The sequence below is a fragment of the Pterocles gutturalis genome, unplaced genomic scaffold (assembly GCF_000699245.1).
Source record: "Pterocles gutturalis isolate BGI_N339 unplaced genomic scaffold, ASM69924v1 scaffold18697, whole genome shotgun sequence".
NCBI classification, from domain to species: domain Eukaryota; kingdom Metazoa; phylum Chordata; class Aves; order Pterocliformes; family Pteroclidae; genus Pterocles; species Pterocles gutturalis.
The window spans coordinates 8134-30848 of NW_010110610.1; the positions used below are offsets into that span (position 1 = coordinate 8134).

At 41.3% G+C, this 22715-nt stretch overlaps 1 protein-coding gene across 1 annotated transcript; it reads right to left on the reverse strand.

Moving 5' to 3' along the window:
* Positions 1-9072: 9072 nt before the first annotated feature.
* On the reverse strand, positions 9073-15653 carry LOC104461765 (exocyst complex component 4-like; the record flags this gene model as incomplete). Its single annotated transcript, XM_010073462.1, has 3 exons — positions 9073-9221; positions 11490-11694; positions 15420-15653. Coding segments are annotated over 3 exons (588 nt in total), but the record flags the coding sequence as incomplete, so codon positions are not given.
* Positions 15654-22715: the final 7062 nt, after the last annotated feature.

Genomic DNA, 22715 nt, shown 5'->3' on the forward strand with positions numbered 1-22715 from the left:
TTCCATGGATGATGGAAAGAATCACAGTATCACAGAGTGGTTGAGGGAGACAGGGAGCTCTGGAGGACATCTGCTCCAACCTCCCTGCTCAAGCAGGGCCACCCAAAGCCAGTTCCCCAGGATTGTGTCCAGATGGTTTTTGAGCATCACCAAGGATGGAGATGCCACAACCTCCCCAGGCAACCTGTGCCACTGCTTGATCACTCTCACAGGAAAAAAAAAAAAAAAAAAACCTTTCTTGATGTTCAGAGGGAACCTCCTCTGTTTCAGCTTGTGTCCATTGCCCCTGGTCCTGGCACCGGACACAGGCCTGGCTCCACCTTCTTTGCTCCCTCCTCTCAGGTATTTAACACATCGTTAAGATCCCTCTTGAGCCTTCTCTGCTCCAGGCTGAACAGTTCCAGCTCTCTCAGCTCTTCCTCAAGAGGACAGATGCTCCAGTCCCTTCATCGTCCTTGTGGAAGGGGCTGACATCCAGAAAGCCAAAGACTGTTGAGTACTTTGAGCCTCCACTGCTAGAAAGCCATAATGAGTAACTGATTAATCACAGAACCACAGGATGGTTTGGGTTGGAGGAGACCTTAAAGATCATCCAGTGCCACCCCCTGCCATGGGCAGGGACACCTCCCACTAGCCCAGGTTGCCCAAAGCCTCATCCAGCCTGGCCTTGAACCCCTCCAGGGATGGGGCATCCACAGCTTCTCTGGGCAACCTGGGCCACTGCCTCACTGCCTGCTTTTAAACCACATTTATATTTTTTTACTAAGAAGCTTGACATAAGTCTTACCAAGTAAGCCTGTATTTCATCTGTATATTTGTTCACTATTTCAGTTGCAAAGTGAATCAAGATGAAGCTGTGCAGTTACTGCCTTTGAGGGTGGGACATCCAAATAACGGGACACATGGAAAACTTGCACAAAAGCTGCACTTAAGAAATCCAAAGAGTGGGAATTGCCTGCTACCCAACGTCCACAGGCCAGCGTACAGCATAAAGGCAACTGGTATCCAGACAAACCAGTGAATATGAGCTAGCTAAGATGAGCCTGAACTTAAAGAACACCCAGATGGTTGCAAGACAGGGAATCTTTAGCTAAAAAGCATGAAAAATATTAAAAGAACACAGATCAGAAATAGCTATTCCTGACTGTCACTGCCTCCTCCTCCTTAAAAACAGGAAAAGGAGAAAAGGTACACAGGATGCAGGGATTAACGAGTAGCTGCAAAACACTGATGATGAACAGTACTGAATGTTGATGAACATAGTGGATATTAAGATGATGGAAGAAATTGCTACCAATTTTGTTCACCTTTAGACAATCTTGTAAAAATCAAAAAAGCTAAAAGGAAAGAGCTATAAAAGATTGAGGAGTAAAGAAGATGATTTCTTCCCAATATTTTGGAAATAGCTGAGGTCACCCCCTTTCTTGAGATAAAAGGATTTGCTGACCAAATGATACAGAAAGTGGGAGATTGATGCAGATGATTGATACAGAAAGGGAGAGAAGTTTGAAAGATTCTGAGCTACACACACATACAAAAAGTGCTCAGGTTGCAAGAAAACAGCTCATCCTGAGATAAGCAGTCAGTGTAAGCTTATTTGACTGGGGAAAGGCAGGGAAAACGTACATATAGGAACAGGGTAAAATGGTTACTACTTCTCTGGGAAGTTTGTTTTCTCTTAAACATAGCACCTTATATTCAGATTGCCACCAGCACAGTTATCAACATCCCCAAAATGCAGCCCCTTCGACAAAGGAGGCAACAAGGAGGTGGCACATGGCATAGAGCCCAACACTAAGAAAGTGTATACGAAGGCTGAGGAGTAACACAATTCTTTTTTAATACCTTAACGGAGCAGAAGAGTGTTTTCCAGAGAATCAAATTCCAGTAAGCTGAAGTCCACAATTTTGCTTTCTAAATCAATCATCCCACCTAGTGTTACTTTTTTTATTTCTCCCCCTCAAAAGAAATTTCCATGTTATCAGTTACAAGTACGGAGGAGGTCTATTAGATGACACAGCCACTTCCCTACGGCTATAGTACTGCCTTAATTACGGTACATTTTACAGAAGTTACTTTTGTATCTCCTGCTGATACCACTGGTGCTTCCATTTCATGAAAACATCAAAGCAAACCTGTTATAAATACATTAATACCAAGCACAAATATCCTTTACTTTTAAGTGTTTAAACAGCAATGACCCAACCCAATTTATTGTTTTTGTCTACAAACTCTAAAACATTCATAAAATTATGTTCTTCGCTTGCTGTCCTTTACTCCAGTTATATACATTTAATTCGTTCGAATTTGCCTTGGTCCTGTCACCCATCAATCATTCTCCTTCCTCCTCCACTCGCTGTAATTCATCAATGTCTTCCTAGTAATAAAGTGCTGAAACAGAAAGCAGTGCTCAAGGAATAGAGTGGCTAAAAACCAGAAAAAAAAGAATTATCCAACTGCTCACTTGGACTTTAACACAAAACACGAGCAATTTCAACAACAGTATGGTCAAATAACTTCCCCGAAATGGGAAAGTCAGAGGATCTATTGGCATCACGGAATTGCCCGAGACTTTTTCCATTAGAGTGACAACTCGATGGAGATGAGACATGTACCTGTGATAGCTGTGTGCCTCAAATCCTCAGTAGCTCCTGGGCAACCAGATGAAATTATCAAATCAAAGATTCAGTACCATCTACAAGAAGCACGTCAGACAGCACAGCTACAGATGTCATTGCCAGAGGACAGCGTTGGAGCCAAAAGTTTAAGCCGGCACAAAAAGGGACAGGGACAAATTCGAAGAAGAAACATCTACTGAGTTCTATTCAACACCAAATAGACCAGCTTTTCCGTCAAATGTTGCCAACTGCTGGAAGTTCAGAGTATTTTGGGAATGCATTGCTGTTGCTTGCTCACCCTCATTTCTCCCTTCTAAGCATCCTCTGCATCACACACAGTATTGGCCTAAGACCACCCCTGGTCTGACCTCGTGCAGGCATCTGTCAAGTCTCATGGGAGCACCACCACGGACCAGCAATACAGTTGTAGGTATAGTGAAGGCAGCAAAAATAATTTAAAAAGCTTTTTCTTGCACTTTTTATTTCCATACTTTTTCATCTTTTGATTTAATGCATCCTCATTTAGTTTTAATTGCCATTAAGAAAAGTGTTTTTCTTCAGGATTATCTCTGTCCCAAAAAGTTTTCTACGTGAATGATGTATAGAACAACGACATCCTGATGCATTAAAGGAAACCATGAGGATTTTCCTTTCAATGCAAACCTGCCATTTCCCAAACGGATTCTGTTGTTGTCTTCAAGATGACATTTAATTCTTTTTACACTCCCTGTGACACATATCTCTGTTAAAAAAATCTAACTCTTTTCAATTTGCTCCTCACCTATTAATTTACAAATTTTTTACTACAGAATTCATAAATTCACAAAAGTTAATTCAGTGGAAAATTTTGGGGTTAAGTTCATCCCAAACATTTCAAATGCTTTACTAAAAACTAAATGTATGACACCTTCTCACCCACCATCCACTAGCTTTAAAGTTGCATTCAATCAGATTTAGCTAGATTATGTTACATTGTCCCATAACCAATCTATCTTCAACAACTTCTCTTGGTGTTTGTTCCAATATTTTACTATGGACAGAATTATGTCTGTACAATCCAGAGTTTAAAAAAGAATCCATGGAAAGACCAGGTCAGGCTGGATGAGGCTTTGGGCAACCTGGGCTAGTGGGAGGGGTCCCTGCCCATGGCAGGGGGTGGGACTCGATCTTTAAGGTCTCTTCCAAACCAAACCATTCTGTGGGTCTGTGACCAGTTATTACTGAAAAAAACAACAGCTATACTCAACGGTGAAGTGGTAAAAAAATGTAAATGTCTCAAAGAATAAAGTCCATAGCACACCCTAAAAATAAAAATTAAACAGCATCAATAGCAAAAGAAATATTAACCTGCAGGTATGAACTACTACCAGGTTCATGAGTAAAAATGGAAGCAAGCGTAAACTAAGCCACAAAACTCTCAAGCTGTTAGGAGAGCACTCCCACGAAAGGATGTATCATTAAATGGCAGGAGCAATTGCCTTGAGCAAAGAACTTCCCATCGCTGCATCTATATTATAATCAGGAAGGATTAAATGTAATGTTCAGAAATGTCTGTTCCCAAAAGCATACATGATAACGTTACAGACGCCTCTCCCTTTCATTAAGGACAGTGTTTTGTCGTGTAGCAGCAGCTTACTTTCACCGTAAAAAGATGCTAGACCCCTCTACTCCACCTTCATTACAGCATGTTTTCTTATTTAATAAACTTTCATCAGCTTAAATGAATGCTTGTTATTAGTACAGCTAAGAGCCACAGGATAATACTCCAGAGAGATATCAGTGCTTGTTGGTGCATTAACTAAGAGCGGAGGGGCTGAGGTCAAGCACGTGTCAATGCAAATGAAGCAATATTAGGCACTGAGGGTTTAATGCACTAGACTGCCTCAGATAATAGAAATTACAGGATAAAAAGAATGAGATGAAGTTATTGATAAGTAAACTGAGGGGGAAAAAAGAAAAGAAGTTTCAAAGGGAAAGAAACTCTCCACATTCTAACATCTTTAAACCTAGCCACGTTTATTTAAAAAAAGAGATCAAAAAACAAATCTGAAAAGAAAAAAAAAATCAAGATACAGAAAAGAGGTGGAAAGTGTTCTAACAACATGGAGCACCAATGCTTCTCATATAAGGACCTTAGAAGTATTGTACCAAAGTTAATTACTTAAGCTTTACACTGTTCCTTGAAGGCAGATAAATACTACCAATAAATCTTAGCATCTGAGTAAAGGTAGAGTATTTTAAATGAATGAGCAGCAGACAGAAGAAAGCTCATTATTTCCATGCTTACATGTGAATCACTAGACCATATCCTATGCATACATCAACTTCATTAAAACAAAGCTGCCTTCTTTCTCCCCTGGACCCCAACCATACAAGAAATCGCAAGGTTCGCCAATCATTAGAAACTAATACAAACCTGTTCCTTTTAGCTTAAATGCTTATACACCTCAATAGGTAATCTGAAATGAGATACAACCCTTGAGATGTCAGCTTCTCAATTCTGTTTTCTAAAAGGCTTCTCTGTAATCAATAAGGTCAACAATGACAAGACACAATGTAAAAAAGGCAGATGTATTGGGAAAATATTACTAGTTTTACTATTCAGGAGAAAGAATTTCAAGCAGTGTCAAAATTTCAATTCTGTAATAAAAGTATTTCTATAGAGTCCCAAACCAACAAAAGTCTCTTATTTCCACTTATGGCATTAACGTCAAAATATAAAGCTGTTCCACAGCAGTACCTGAATCCCAGTTCTGCAGTAAGAAATGCAGGAACAAAATGAAAGCCTGTTTGTATTGATTTTCATTGTTCCAGCTAAAAGGCACACAGTAAATAAAATGCATACTGAGAACTCCGTTGCATTTTTTTCTTTATTTCATTACTCCAGACTACTTCTAGTCTAAGAAGTCTGCTCACTACACGGTACTTTTAATTGAAAGACTTTCCTCGTACTACACTGAGGAAAGCCACAGGTAGCAGCTACATTCAAGCAACAAAAAGGAAAACTCCCCTCAACAACCGTGCCCAGGGCGACAAACATCCAATGTTTTCTGGGAAGATGTTAATCACTCCAAATGCCTTTGCAGAGGACTAACATGAGGTGTGTAGAAAGGCAGGGGATGCTGATACTGAGTAGGACACAATGATTCCGGGATGAGCAAGAAGAGGGCAAATACGTGTGTGTGTACCCACGCACACACAGAGCAATATCCTCTCTTTGCTCCCGAGAAAACATTTCAATATTTTAAGCTTACTGTTTGACTCCCACTTCCCCCAGCAAGCTAGACTCCTTGTCCTCACACACTATTCTCCAAAATACCTTACCCATGGTTAGTCTCTCCTTTCTTTCCTTTTCCTATGCCACCTCTCCCTTCTGGCTGGCTCAGCAGCCTTATGACCACTTATTAAAATGTCTTTTGACTTCTGACCACATTCTCACCCATAAGGAGTTCAGTTGTGCTGTAAAGCTAAAAAAAACAAAACCTTTTTTGTAAAACGCTTCGGCATACATACAGTGGAGCCAGTGAGCATCTCTAAATGAGACTGGTATGTTCCCAATATAAAGATTTCACAATGAAGTAACGCTGTTCAAAAAATTAACCCAATATAGATCTTACCATCTATAGAGCTGAGCAAAAATACATTTACTGCATCATAAGGTGGTGAACTCGGTATAGATTTAACTATGCTGCATCAGCACGATTGAAAATGACCCAATTTACCTGCAAAGCAATCTCCTCTCCTGTACAGCTGGATGCTGCGCCAAGTACCTTTAATTGAATGCAACAACAATAACAGCCACTAGCTCGGCTCTAGAAACTGAACCAACCGGCAACAACGCAAATTTGCAGTGAGAAAGTGGTCAGCTCAGAGAAAAAAAAAAAAGTCTGATGCTATTATTCACTTCAGCAAGCAGAGCATGAGACATATATTATTCTTTCCTTGACATAAGGAAATTGAAATAGAAGTCCTTAACATCGAGAAAGAAAGAACAGTAGGTACTGGAGCATTCCCTGGCCTACTTCTTGAGAAATAAATTACTGTCACTTCAGCTTTGTATTTCTTGGGACAAAAACACGCAGACTGAAACAAGAAGGATGTGCTCATGAGTAAAACACACATACACATCACTTCCTAGCTCTGAAACACAAGCAAATGTGAAGTTAAACTTCAGTGAAGACTAGACAGAGGGCTCCATACTTCCTTCTTTCTACCTTCCTTCTTATCGCCCTCCTAACAAAAGAAATTTCAACTGGAAATAGCAGTTATCCTTGCTCCTATCCTACGGATAAATTTCTGCAGTTTCATGGTGTTTGGTTACCTGACACAGCCCCACCCCAAAGGAACTGTACTCCTGCACCAATAAATCAAGTTCAGAGTAAGTGTTTCATGGTCTATTGGAACTGAAAGATTTTTTTAAAAAAGACCCTATATGCTTTGACAAACTGGTTTTAGTTCATTAAAACTGCAAAGCTAGCCACAAAAAAGAAAGTAACCTAAGCAATTTGCATTTAATCGTATTATTATATGACCTTTAATTATTTGATTCAACAACAATTCTTCCTTCAACTGTTTTCAGCATTTCATCTCAGATTATTCAAACAAATGGAAAATATTAATTTCTCCCTGTGCGTACCTCATGAATCAACAGTAGAGCCAGAACAATTAGATCAACACCACAAACCTCTACGATAGCTAAGTAACTGCTAGGCAGAGTGTACCGCCCTTACACACAGCCCAGCGCTGGGGAGATGAGACATGGAACTGCCTCCTCCAAGCAAGAAACCTTTTGTCCTTGCCCACTGCTGTGTGCCCTCCGCTTCAAGTTCTGAAGTGTTGTGTAGCTCATCTAAAACATCTTTTCTAGGAGAATTTGGATTCCAGCTTTCCAGCAAGCAAGCTCGTGCTCCCAGGCCAAGTGCAAGCTGTACCCGCAACCCCAACGTGGCTCTGCCCCCAGCTCTGCTGCTCTCCCTTTTGGAGACCGCACATTGCTTTTTCTTAAGAAGCATCACAATTCCTCTCTTAGGATCTTAGAATCATTTGTTATTCAGACTGGAGAAGAGAAGGCTCCGGGGAGACCTTCCAGAAGCCTTCCAGCACTTGGGAGAAAGATGGGGAGGCACCATTTTTCAGGGAGTGTAGTGATAGAACAAGGGGTAACGGCTTAAACCTGAAAGAGGGGAGATTGAGATATTAGGAAGAAGTTTTTTATTGTGAGGGTGGTGAGGCAGTGGCGCAAGTTGTCCAGAGAAGCTGTGGATGCCCCATCCCTGGAGGGGTTCAAGGCCAGGCTGGATGAGGCTTTGGGCAACCTGGGCCAGTGGGAGGTGTCCCTGCCCATGGCAGGGGGTGGCACTGGATGGGCTTTAAGGTCCCTTCCAGCCCAAACCATTCTACCATTCAGGTCTAAAAAAAAACTGTAAGATCATCAAGTCCACTTCCCTGGGCAGCCTGTTCCAATGCTTGACAACCCTTTCAGCAAAGAAATTTTTCCTAATATCCCATCTAAACCTCCCCTGGTGCAACTTGAGACCAGTTCCTCTTGTCCTATCACTTGTTACGTAGGAAAGAGACTGACCCCCACCTCGCTACAACCTCCTTTCAGGTAGTTGTAAGAGAGCGAAAACATTTCCCCGGAGCCTGCTTTTGATGTTTTATGTTAAACAGAAAACACACACATATGTGTGCACGTGCACTCAATTGCCACATAAAAGTGAACGCTACTTTTAGCAATTTAGTGTGTGAAAAAGAGATCCTTTACAGAAAAATGTAAAAATTCATACCTTAAAAAAAGCATAGGAAGAAATTTAAAATAAGTGAAATGTATTCCATCTCAAGCAGGAGTTCTGTCTGTTCCAGACCCTCCTATTTTCTCCAAATCTTCACAATTCAGAGGAAGTTGGAACTAGGTTCTTGTAACACAACCTGCATAAGGTACAATTACAGACCAGCAAACCTGATCCTACCAGCTCTCCTCGCTGGAGTGCTTATTATGAAGACGCTGGAAGAACACAGAAGGTGAATACGTGATACTTGAAGCTCATCTGTGCTACTCTGGATGGATACAGAATTAGAAACAAAAAAAGCTGGCATTTAAAATTTTTAAGTTCATACAAATGTAAGCTGTCACAAAATACCTTTGCATTGTGTTCGTACTACTGGGAAAAGCTGCCATTCTTTTATTAACAATTCTTCCCAGCATTACTCAGTCATTGCCCATTAGAACCAGCAGCTGGAGAGTTCTGAGTGATAATGAAACCTGTAACAAGCTATCTTCAGCTGTCTTTTCCAAACAATAAGGGAATTAAAATTTCAATTTAAATGCAGAGGTTTGAAACACGCTTCAGCGGCAAAATTACTTCAATTAATGTGAGTGAAATACAAAGAGCAGACTGCAGAAATGTGATGCAGCAATCAGAAATTATGCCATTAGAGTGCTTGCATCAACCTATCACGACGACTGCAAAGGTCTAATTTCCACTGTATGTATCACAAGGCTACAGGCGAGAGTATTCATCAGTGCTCCAATTTCAATGCGAGGGATACAGGCTCCTTGTCGGATCACTTCAGGCTTTTTATAAGCCACGAGCATCTGTTTACCTTGAGGAACAAAACAAAAGGACAGAGATATCTATATACACTCTGCATCTCTGTTTAGTAATTATTTTACATAATATTCGTATCATATAAAAGGAGAGAGGAATTATCCTGCAGCCAGTGAGTGATTACAACATCAGGGTCTTGAAGAGGCACTGTTAACAGAAGATGGCAAAAGCCAATGAGCCTGAAGCAATTTTTGTCTATGAAAAAGCTCCAAAGGCAGGCAGGTTACTATTTCTTTATTACGGGTACACTTGCCTTCAAATGAGAACTCCAAGTGTCAGTGAACGGCTGAAAGAGTATGTTCAGTTTTCACTTGAGGTTTCTCTGCATTCCTTGAGATATTAAAAAAAAACCCCAAAACTAACAGCTGCTTTTTATATCATTATCATTTGATTTCTTAGAAAAGATACTCTATTCTGAAGAAAAAAAAACACAAACACACAAGCAAACAGCAAAAAACAGCAGAGTGCACTATAGAAGTCCATACTCTAGTGAGTTCTGATACTGGCTCCATCTCAGCCTTACCTACGCACACGTGTATATGTACATAAGCGTTTACATAAAAAAGAGCGCACACAATACACTGCAGACCAGTAAGATATCACAAATACACATACTGCAAGCCATTTCTAAAGCATATTATATCTTGAAGCCTAAGTATTGTTATTTTTCTTCTTACACTTCCTATCTCATACTCCAGATAGGAAATTAACTACTTTTCTGGAATTTCCTTCTGAAAATAACTTTTTCAAATAAAAAAAAAAATACCCAAAACCAAACCAAGCAAACTGGCAAGTCCATCAGTAGAAGAAGGCACCAACATTTTAATTGTTACTGATGTTCCCGGTTTTGAAAATTTTCCATGGATGGAGACTCCACCACCTCTCTGGGCAACCTGCTCCAGTGTTCAACCATCCTTACAGTAAAAAGGTTTTTTTCTTCTGCTCAGACATCACTTCTTATATGTCAGTCTTTGCTTACTGCCTCTTCTTCTGTCACTGGGCACCACTGAGAAAAGTCTGGCTCTGTTTTCTTTGCATCCTCCCATCAGACATTTATAACCACTGATAAGATCTCCCCGAGGTTTCTCTTCTCCAAGTGAAGTCCCTGCTCTCTCAGCCTCTCCTTATAAGCAAGATGCTCCTGTCCCTTAACCATCTGGACTCGAACCAGTAACACCATCTCTCTCTTCTACTGGAGAGCCCAGATCTGGACTCAGCACTCCGCATGTCAGTTTTCAATTACTGGTAGAAGACAGTTGCAGGAAAGGACAGACTGGAGCCTGGTGAGGAAGTGTGCTTAAGTTTAGAAGCAAGAGAAAAAAAAAAATTGTTAGAGAAGTTTAGGAAACTTCCACCTCAAACTGGAATTGAAAGGTACACTTACAAAAGAGATGGAACTGAAAGGAAAAACACTTGAAGGGAGGGAGAAAAGAGCTGTAAAAAAAAGAGTTGGAAATAAGTAAAGGATCAAGAGTACCAGGACAAGACCTAGAGGAAGACAATGAGAGGCAAACACACCTAGAACAGAACCATAGAAACATTGAGGTTGGAAAAGACCCTTAAGATCATCGAGGCCAACCACAGAATGGCAGAGCCAGGGGAATCCTGGAGAGTGACAAGACTGGATGTACATCACTTGGGTCAATAAGAAGCGGGGAGATTCTTTGGGGTAACGGATGCAAATAGGCCAGGCTAGGTTTTGGAAGGCCGTGGAGCTAGTGGTCGTGCTGCTGTTCCTTCACCTAAATGGTGAAGGACAGTCTCCCCTCTGAACAATGACTGAACTTTTGACTGTGTTCTGGGAGTTGAAATAGGGGAGAAACATGATAGTTCTATAACAAAAACAATTTTGATATAGTTGATAAGATATAATGAAAAAAGATGATACAGGCAGGTGTCTGGGAAATTAATTTTAAAATAAAGCAGCAGGTTGCCAAAGCAGAAGGAAATCCTACGTGCAGATCAAATGGGTAAAGAACTAGATGTTTACAGCAGGCATCAGGATCAGGACAAGTAAACAGGTAAAGACAGCTCTGAAAGATAAGAGCTAACCAAACAAGAAGAGAGACTGTGGCCCTAAGTCCAGTTAGACAGGATCAAAACAAAACCAGATGGAAATTGCAACACAAGAAAGCAGCAAGCGACAAAAGAAGAAACTAAGCAAGAAAGAAAGCAAATAATAACACAGATGGCAGATCTGTCTGGAGATGATCAGAGAGCTGCCCAGTGTGCTTCTGGTGGGTACTGGCCCAGCACAAGGTACCACATCTTACCAGCATGTCTGTGGCATTGAGGTAGTGCTTGCTGGCCATGCACTGCTCCAGCTTCTGAGGCACTTGCTTGATGTTCTCAATCTCATCCAGCAAATTCAGGACGTGTTTGTGCTCAATCCCTTCAATCCACAGCTTGCGCAGCTCATCTCGCTTGCAATGCAGCAGCATCTTGCACGATAGCAGATTCTCCTTCACCTAGAAGCAACATGTCAAAAGACTAATTAAATCTGTCCCTGGAACTGGCGCTTCTAACGCAGATCAGCCCTTTCCCACATTTACTTTACTAGGAACTCCAAAAATATCACAAGACTACAACAAAATCCAAGTTCCTTAAAATTTTTGGTTATTCCTTTGGCTGAAGGAAAGCCCACAGTACAAAAAAGTTGGCACTGCTTTCATAGTGAAATATTTTTTAGTAGAAGTTCTGTACCACTAGTGAAAATTTAACTGAAGTATCATGAAGTAAACAAAGTCAGCATCCTATTAACCATGGCCAAAGACTTATTTGCACATTTTCCAAAACATCAATTCAGTATTTTTGGCATACAGCAAGAATCCAATTTTCAGTGAAAGCAAATAAGCCACTACTAATTAATCTCCTGTAAACATTTTCCATCTGCCTATTAAATCTTCTGGCACGTCTCCTCCTTTCTTCAAGTTTGGTGTCCATTTCTTGAAACCTGTCTGAGAGTACAACCACTTTCCTAATACCTTAAAGAAATACCAATTATTTTTTTTTTAAAGAGATGCAGTTTCATTGGAACAAACAGCATTTAAGATACAGCTAAATTCAGCATTTCCTTTATTTATTGAGGCCATTATGTCACCCAGAGAAACACCTTGGTGTTTATCATTGTTAGTACGGCATGAGGTTCGAAAACAAAGTGGCAAAGTCTCTCCTATTATACCCCATTTGGGAAACCTCAAGAGTTTTTCTTCTTCACCTTCTGCTCAAATGTGCAGCCTGCGTTCCCTGCTTCCAGGTTCTCCCAGTATCCTCTGGAAAGGTCAGTACAACCCAGCATTTCTTGAATAATGCAAATCAATAATACGTATTAAAATGTGGAGGCAATTAACAACACAGTTTCACACATCGCTTTCACACCACTCTCATTTTTGTGAGAAGTTATGAATACTTAGGGCCCAACCTTTTCTCAGGCTGAACTCTCACTGAATTACACATGAAGAGAGACTCTCAAAAGTAGGCCCTTCAATTTATTTTTAAATAATGAGCCCTCCACACACTCCAGAAATCCCACTGCAGCTACACGTTCTCCTACCTTGTCCATCTAAAGGCAGTTGAAAAAAAAAAAAACATGCGAAACACAGACTGACCAACAGTAAATCAAAATAGCTAGATAAAACAGCCTCCAGGGTCAGAAGAGACTAAGATTTCAGTACAGTAACACTGCACTCAAACGTCCTTCTGAAAAGAACAACAGAGAAAAATCCTCAGCCAACAGAAAAGCTAATGTAAGAGGGTCATAACTTGCTGCAAAAGCAAAGTAAAATGCATAGAGAGTTGATTTCTGACTTAATCCCTGTTCAATACCTTAATTTAAAAAGTTTCACTGACCCAGCACACCATCATCAGTGGGCTACTGCTACACAGAGCCAAATTAGGTCAGCAAAACGATCGCAGGGCTAGGAATCCAAAAAGACATTCCTACTCCTGTCCTTGCAAGAGAGAACATCAAGGATATCTACATCTGGGATCAGGGGAAGGAATGAACAGCAAGTCTTTAAGGAAGAATCTCCCCTTAGTGGGTCAAATGGTTTCTACTTTGTAATTCAGTTTTACAGTGGTAACCCCTCTAAAGCCAGACTAAAGCCTTTCCCAAAAGGAGTTCATGCAAGAATTGACAACAAAAGGTAGATACACAGAGGGATCTGGACTATCACTTCCAAAATTCCTAATGCAGGCAAGCACCCGTGCAATCATCTACCTTCCACAAGAAGGGAACATCAAAATAAAGTCTGACAGTGTAATACAGATTGATGACAAACCAGATCTGGGGCCTCCCGTGAGATGAGGTCAAAGCTACTTCAATACATATTGACCAAAACTAATAAGAAAACTTAAATATCAAAAGGTCTTTCACCCTTATAGTAATTCTTCTAGGCCGGACAAAAAGGTCACACCCTTATATGTTGGTTTTGACCTCTGCAAAGCTTAGTACACTATGTGAAAAGAGGCCACTGGCTACAGTTTATTTCAAATTTAGGTGCAATTGATCTCTGCTTTCAAAGTGCTGAGCTTTGTACATAAATCCTAGAATGAACTCTTACCCTTGGAAAGCATCACGATGGTCTCATTTTCTTTGAAAATACTAAACGAATTTTAAAAGCCAGCAGGTCGGTACATAGCCCCAAAAGGGTAAAAGCCTACTGCTCCTAAAGCTCTGCTGGGAAAGGTTTTAAGCTGAGACCTCCACAGAACCAGAGGAGAAAAAAAAAAAAAAACACCACACAGAATAAATTTGGTGCTTAGTTTGCAAAGTTTCAGTATAGCAAACTCCACGGGAAGTAAAAGATAGGACAGGAGTCCACAGAACTCATCTGTCACTGCAGGGAGAGAGCAGATGGAACAAGTCCGCAACAAAGAGTGCCAGAGTTATTTACTGGCACACTACCGACGTGTGAGCACTCAAAATACAGAAAGATACGAGGGCACAGAGATCATGTACATTCACACAACAAAACCGAGTTTGGAAATAGCACCAAAATTCATATTCTCTGAGCAAAAAGCAAACTGATGAATCACCCAGACTATTCAGGAGGTGGTTGGAGGTCAACATATCAAAACACAAACAAATGACATGGAAAGGTGTTAGAGCTTAGCAGCCCTTAGACTTTAAAAACCTGATAGCAACATGCCCAGACAATAAACGAACAGGGGGCACCGCAAAGCTTTGCGCTTCCTATCCACCTCTCATTTCGCTTTTTAATTACTCACGTTCTCAAACAACAGAGAGATTCCATGGAAAATATGCTGCTAGTAAGATATAGCCTGTGACCACGGTATCAGGCCTGGATGATCCACTCCTAGCCATTCTGCAAAGCATCTTGAAAAATCAGGCCTAGTTCAGTATTGGTGGGTAGCAGTGCCTCCTCAATTCCATTTTTAGTTGAGTTCAGAATGATGACAAGCGGCCCAGAAGGCCAGCTGGATCCTGGGTGAGGAGCATGGTCAGCAGGTTGAGGGAGATGCTTCTGTCCCTCTGCTCTGCTCTTGTGAGACCCCACCTGGAGTGCTGGGTCCAGGTCTGGGCCCCCCAAGGCAAGGAGGACATCAAGCTAGTGGAACGGGTCCACAGGAGGCCACGAAGATGGTCCAAGGGCTGGAGCAGCTCCTCTATGAGGACAGGCTGAGAGAGCTGGGGTTTTTTATCCTGGAGAAGAGAAGGCTCTGGGGAGACCTTCCAGCACCTTCCAGTGCTGAAAGGGGGCTACAGGAGAGATAGGGAGGGACTTTTTAAAAGGGCATGTAGTGGCAGGACAAGGAGTAACAGATTTAAATTGGAAGAGGGCAGATTTAGATAAGATATTAGGAAGAAATTCTTTACTGTGAGGGTGGTGAGGCAGTAGCCCAGGTTGCCCAGAGAAGCTGTGGATGCCCCATCCCTGGAGGGGTTCAAGGCCAGGCTGGATGAGGCTTTGGGCAACCTGGGCTAGTGGGAGGTGTCCCTGCCCATGGCAGGGGGTGGAACTGGATCATCTTTAAGGTCCCTTCCTACCCAAACCATTCTATAATTCTAAAAGAGAGAGAGAAAAAAAACCATTAAAATAGGAGCTTACAACATTACACTACCAACAAAAGGCCAGTACACAGGAAAAAGAGGAATTGCAGTAATTTCTAGTCAGAGTACATGCTATCAAGCAGATGTACACAGAGAGATGCATGCAAAGCTCAACTTCACCTGTTTGATCTTGTTGCGCGAGTTGGTGATGCGCTCTGTGATGCTCTGGTATGTGCGGATGGCAGTGGTGAGCTCGGTGTAGTGCTGGACAATGAGCTCGTCCAAATCCCGGTCGCATTTCTCATAAGCTTCTTCCAGGCGGCCTTTCTCAGTCTCTCGGTCCTCAACATCATCACTGGTAGATAAAGTCCTAAGGACAAAAAGATCACAAAAATACGGACATTTTGAAATTATCTATAAGGACAGGAAATGTTTGCCTAAAAAATGTGCTACCTACTGCAAACCAGTCACTCCTATTAGTCTGAACACTTCACTGAGCGAAGCTTATTTCTGGTAGATTTGTCTGTCTGGTGTTCAGTGGAAAACAACGTACTCTAAGAAAATAAAAAAAACAACAAATTTTCAGATGCTTCAGAGCTTTTTTACTACACTACTGGATTTACAAAATGGGGAAGTTATCTATTAGTTATCATATTTCCAAAAAGTTGCTAATATGGGCATAGCATAACATATAAGATATATCCTGATTTATTACTTACAAAAATATATAAAGAAGAAATTGTACTTTGGACTCAGGGACCAGTGCAACTATTTGTTAGTAGCATTGCAGTTACCACTACTTACCTGCCAAAAGTACACTTGGGATATCAGAATTACATAGAGAAGTCCATCAAAAGCCTACCCGTGCCTCACAATAGTCAACCTCTTTTCAAAATACACCAGTACAGCAAAGAAGTGTCACAGGCTCTTCTTTCCACACACACTCCAATTTATTTTAACTTCTGAGTAACATCATCTAGCAAGATTTTTTTTTAAATCAATCAAGTTTGAGATTTCAACAAAACTGTCGAAAATTTAATGAAACCGGCACAGAAGACAAAAGCTTCTTGGTTTCACTCCAACTTTCTACTCACGAATCAACACAATCTTCTCTTTCTCAGACCCATCCTGCCACCAGATCCATAAGCCCACATCTGGAATGATTCCACGGCACTACCAGAAAGACCCAAGAGACAGCAACAGCCAACAAGACATATCTTTATCTGCTACAACAGGTAGCACTCCAAAAGTTGGTTTGTGCAAAAAAAAGCATCCTGAATTTTCCTCTTCCTTTATCCTTGGAAGGGGAGCAATGGTCCATTCAGGTTTCTATTTTAAATCAGCAATATAGACATCGAAAACTGTATACCCCATTGTGAAAAAAACTCATTTCGGATCAGTTATAGTCGTTATGAGCTAAACACTGATATATCACAACATTAAGAACCATCAGGGAAGAATTCTGTAGCTCTACTGACAATTTCTGAACCACTTCAAAAAAATTATGGTGAGAAAATAAGCAAAAATGAAGATTTCTTTAAAAAAAAAAATCACTGCATGCAAGCTGTTTCTGATCATATGCTTGACCATCATGAAACAATCACAGCTTTCAAAGAAATTTGGAGCATCTACTTGCTGAAACTGAGATGCCTTTAAAAATACAATCAGTAGAGCACAAACACGTGGAGACTATTGTTTTATTTAAATTCCAGAAGTTTAGCCCTCTGAACTGAAGCATCATCTTAAGATAGCATGCATCCTACACAGAAAGAGTATAAAACTACTAGAAGACTAGAACAGCCATTCTTTCCAACCCAAAAGACTGAAAAAATATGCTGCCAAGAATAAGACAGAACTTCTTGGGTTTTTTCTGGATTTCTTAAGCTCTTTGTATAGCCAAGGTCATATAGTTGGAAGAACACAAAAAAAAAAACCATCGCTGAAAGCTGCTGCCGCTCTCTGCTACCACAATGGCTTCCACTTGGGATTTGTTAAAGCGATGAGGTCCAGTCAAAGCAAAACCAGGATCTCTTGATGTACCCTCCTGCTATCAAGTAAGAAAGAAAATATCAACTTTCCCTGCAATAACAGTCACTTGTCCTCTATGGTAAAAGTTAGAATGTAAGCAAGAACTCCTTGCACATCATTGAAAAGTAACAAAGGAGAAATTTATTTCCATCCTTATGGTTTATTTAAGACTACCTTCAATGACAACAAGCAGGACACAAGGGTTAGTACTTGACAGATTTTTCAGAATTCTTCAATTTTTCTCAATTCTTTCTGTTAGGAAAGTAGTAGGAACTCAAGCACCAAAACTCTTCCCAAATAAATGCAAACAAAGAACTTGAACATGCAAGAAACACTCCCCCTCTCTCAGAAAGTTAAGAGAGACATACCCAAAATTTCCAGCTCACTACTTTTTCTTCCCTTTAAAGAAAAACAACAGGCTGTACAACCTACTCAAGGACTCCATCTTTAAAAAAGAAAAAAAAAAAAAAAAGCCATTTCACAAGGGATCAGGATCCCAGAAAGAGCAGTTAAGAAAACTCAAGTGAGCAAGCAAATCTGTCCTACCATATGGAACACAGCACGAGAGGACAGGAGCACACGCACGCACGCTTGTCCTACTCAACTACCAAGGAGGACAGAGGAATCACAGCCAAAATATATCCTACAGCACCCTCACAGAAGACAATGTACTCAAGTGATGTATTCTATTTGACACAGTTTTAACACTTTTTCACTTTCAGATGGCAAAGGCAGAAGGCCATAACAGATACCACATGGAAATAAAGAGATCCTCCTCCTTTTGTTACGTCTCAGACTATCGGAGTGGGTGCCTCACATTCCCCTCCCCACTGCCAAAGACCAAGAGCTGCACATTGTACAGGGGATGTGGGGGCACCTCTCCTCTTGCACAAAGAACATACAGAGATGAGGACCCCTCTTCTCATTCCAGTGACAGTATTGCTTCTTCTAATGCATAAAACTTATTTCTAGCATTTCAAGTTCCATGTTTCATGGCAGCTATAGAAACAAGAATGCTTTCTAATGTTATTACATTAATATTTTACTCTCAAACTTCCTTAGTTGTGACTTAAATCAAGTTTTCAACAAAAAAATATTTTATTTTTATTGTACTGTATCCAAAGAACTGTGGATGCCCCATCCCTGGGGCTGTTCAAAGCCAGGCTGGATGAGGCTTTGACCAACCTGGGCTAGTGGGAGGTGTCCCTGCCCATGGCAGGGGGTTGGAACTCATCTGGAAGGTTCCTTCCAACCCAAACCGTTCTCTGATTCTATGATTCTGTGAGCTTTAGCTATTGAAATAAAATTCTGGCATTGCAGGTGGATTCAAGCCAAAGTTTGAACAGCTTTGTCAAATCAAGAATTTTGAAATTGAGTTTTGTTTAATTAAAACTAAAAACTTTTCTAGTCTGTGATACAGGTCAATTTGGTTCCTCTTTCACATTGTCTGTAACAATCCACGGTTCTCCTGCAATCTATAACACAGGTTAGAGATAATCGATGTTTTCATTAACTACTGAGACAAGCAATACTGTTCACCCTCAAACAATACGTCAATTCCTAAAAAGGATATATGTTTCTGTCCAGTGAAACCCTGCTGAAGAACATTCTTCTAGCAAAAATGAGATCTTCACAAAGAAATCATATTCATCTGCAAGAGCTCTTAATGGAGGATGATTTCTGCCACAAGCACTCCTGCACGTGCTTTCTGTTCATCTGTTATACCCTGAACCCAAACTTCACTGTTTCACACGCACTCTGTGTTTAATATTGTTGCATTAACTGCATGCCTAGCTTTATTTTCTAGCACATCTTGATACATTGCTTTCTCTGAAGTGTTTACAAGACCTCTGCTAACAGCATGGGAGCATTCCAGTAGTACTTAGCACGTGTACTCCCAGTTCACTTGTTTGAGGAATCAGTGCTGTGTATTCCCAGGGTGAGAAAGAAACTGGCCGATGAGGACACAGATCTGCCTGCTCAGCCCATTCCACTGAAATGCAGATACTCACATCGGGAGTCTGGAGTACCTAAGAGCTGTGTGTAGCTTATGCTCTGGTGTCAAGATGAAGTCACAACGTGAGGGTGCTGTAAGCACGATGTCAGAGGTCTGCAGCAGACCAGAATCTTTACCCCAGATATCTTAATTCATAAAATCATATCATAGAATGGTTTGGGGTGGAAGGGACCTTCAAGATAATCAAGTTCCACCCCTCTGCCATGGGCAGGGACACCTCTCACCAGCCCAGGTTGCCCAAAGCCTCATCCAGCCTGGCCTTGAACCCCTCCAGGGATGGGGCATCCACAGCTTCTCTGGGCACCCTGGGCCACTGCCTCACCCCCTGCACAGGAAAACATTTCTTCCCAAGATCTCATCTCCATCTCCCCTCTTCCAGCTTAAACCCATCACCCCCTGTCCCATCCCTCCACCCCCTGACCCAGAGCCCCCCCAGCTCTCCTGTAGCCCCCTTTCAGCACTGGAAGGTGCTGGAAGGTCTCCCCGGAGCCTTCTCTTCTCCAGGCTGCACACCCCCAACTCTCTCAGCCTGTCCTCGCATGGGAGCTGCTCCAGCCCTCAGACCATCTTCATCGCCCTTTCTTTTTTTCTAGTCTCCTGAAGATTTTTCTCCAAGGCTGAAACTATACCATTCTCAAGTCAGAGGGTGTCACCAACCTCTTCTAATGCTCTAGCAAGTTCTTGCCCAACTTAGACTTCCTGACAACTTCCAGTCACATCCTTATTTTTAAAGCAGATTCAAATTGTACTGCCAGGTTGTTTTTTGTCCTTGTCACTGAGTTTAACTTGCCCTCTATAGGAAAAATATTTTTTGCCAAACACACTCAACATTTGCACAGACAAAATATAGATGTTTATGAAGCCTCAGAGAGAGGTCACAACAGGATCTGTATCTTAGAAATCACAAAACATGTCAAAAGAAGAACAAAGCCGGTATAGATGGAAATCAGAAGCCTTTGTGAGATACCACATTTCCTACTGGAATTATATAATGACAGTGTCTACCTAGAAGTATAAATTTTAGTTGTCATTTTGCTACTTGTCTGCTTAGATATGTAATATACATTTGCTTCCACCTTCAGCAGAATGAAGGTGCTTTAGGGGGGGGAAAAAAACCAGCCCACCTGGCTGAGCACTACGCACCTTCTCACACAGTCTAAACAGTCTGAGACCTCATCTTTTAAACCCATAACACAGCCAGTAGTAGCACAAAAATACTGTCAATCCATATTAAAAAGAAGGGTAACAGGAATACAAAGGTCTCAAAGCTTCAGTCCATCCACGCTGACTTCAGGAACCCCAGCAGCACATGCTGGGAGTGTAGTTGCCAATTAAATCTTTTTCTACACTTACAGTTCTCTGGAAAATGAGCTTAAGACGCAGCGGTAGCCCAGAATCCAACAAGATGAGATCAAGACAAAGGAATCGCTCTGCTACTGTATAAAACCTTACCCTTGGAAGGGCAACCAAAACAATGGTGGGGATGAAGCAACTGTTCTCTGCAGAGACACTAAGGCCAAGACTCTTCACTTTGGAAAATGCTGAAAGGAGACATGACTGAGGTCTGCACAAGTCAGAAACCAAGTGAATAATAAGTGCAGAACAGTTTTCTACCAAATCATGCACTAGTAGAACTAGTGGGACTCGTTGAAACCAACAGAAGATCAGTTTAGAGAAGGAAAAAGCACACTTACACTTTAGGTAGTGAACTCCTGAACTTGGCTGCTGGATTTGAGGCTCACAGCACCAGCAGGTTCAGGAAAAAGGGCTTAAATGTATTCACAGACAACAGGTCAAGGCAAATACTGAAAGAAACTAGCAGGAACGTATCCTCCAACATCCCTAGCTCAAAAACTGCAGACACTAAGGAAACACAGAGGCACTGGACACCAACAAGTGTCCAGGCCTGCATCCCCCCTCTACCGTTTTTTATTGGAGACAACCTACCAGGCTGGAGGAACCACTGATCTGCCTCAATAGAGAATTTCTTTGGTCTCATCCTCCAGAAGACTCCAGTGCAGACCACCTAAAGCTGAGTAACGCTTTGGAGGTGCTGGAGGTGATGCTACCCAACTCCTGCGCATATACACACAAACACACGCAGCAAGAGCCAACACGGGGCCTTCCCTCCACCTTACCAAGATATTTCAGCATCCAAACCTGCAAGAAGACAAGACAACCATGATCCATTCTTGCAGAGTTCCAGGTGAAACCACTGTGCTGTCAGGCAGCAGGAGGAGGAGAGGGAAGATAGGACAAGACCATATTAACACAACGTTACATATTTTTCCAGCCTGGGATCCTAACCTGCAAGAATTAAACTCAATGGAAGTTTCAGGCTCAGTCAACTGCCACGTTTCAAGATCTCCAGCTGGCTCTGCCGGATGCACCAGCTGGGAAATTTTCCCAGAATTAACAGCTGCATTGGGATCTCTTGTTTTCTTTAATTACCTGTTTTGGGAAAATATTGTAGAAATAATCATCACTAAAAATACCATTCTCATATTTGGACCAGAAAATTTACCTGTATTTACAGCCCTTTAGTCTCTTCTAGTTTAAAAAATTAAAGTGACCCCTCACTATGCCAAGAGGGATAAATAATTCTACACAACAACAAAGAAGTTAAGCCTAACAGGTTTTTTCCCCTCCACCCACATGGGTTTGCCTTAAATACCTGCAGTTTATTTCTTTACCGTTAGAATAAAAGTTAAATCACAACCCAAGATCCAAATGGAGAAAAGCAACATCAGAGGCTGCTTTTTCATTCATTTTACTGAAAGACCAGCAGGTTTCAGAAGTATAAGGTTTTGTTGTTAGGACTTGGTTATGTCCAGTCATTATGGGAGTCTGGATTAATGGCTGGAGAACAGAAAAGGAGTGTATGTGTGACCCATCTCACAAGCACATACTGAAGAACCATCACAGAGCATCTAAAGAAAAGCAAATCCATTTTAATGGATGTGAATAACAATATATAAATAACAAGGGAAGCTGTTAAATTTATATTTTTGTCCACCATAACATATATATTTCTGCAATGTATTGAAAACCAGCATGAGTACTTCCAACTGCTTATGGCCGCCAGTGAGACCCTTCTGCTCATGTTCTTCTCAAGTCACTGGATCAATCAGACAAGCCCTCACTTTACCTACTTAAACCAAAACTAACTCACCACCCTCTCACTACTCCAGTAATTCATTACCATGTATTTTCCTCCTTTAAAATGTCAACATTAAATCCTTGAAGTGTAACAGCATCTGTAACTACAAAAAAGGAGTGATGTCACTTTGAATTTCAAAAAATTACCACGTACACCTGAATTTCCTACCTAAGGCCCTTGGTACAGGAGCCATTTCTTTTTCTTGCTCTGCATTAAAAAAAAAACAAAGCAAGGAATAGTTAATATTCTTGAGATTATATATGTTCCTGCT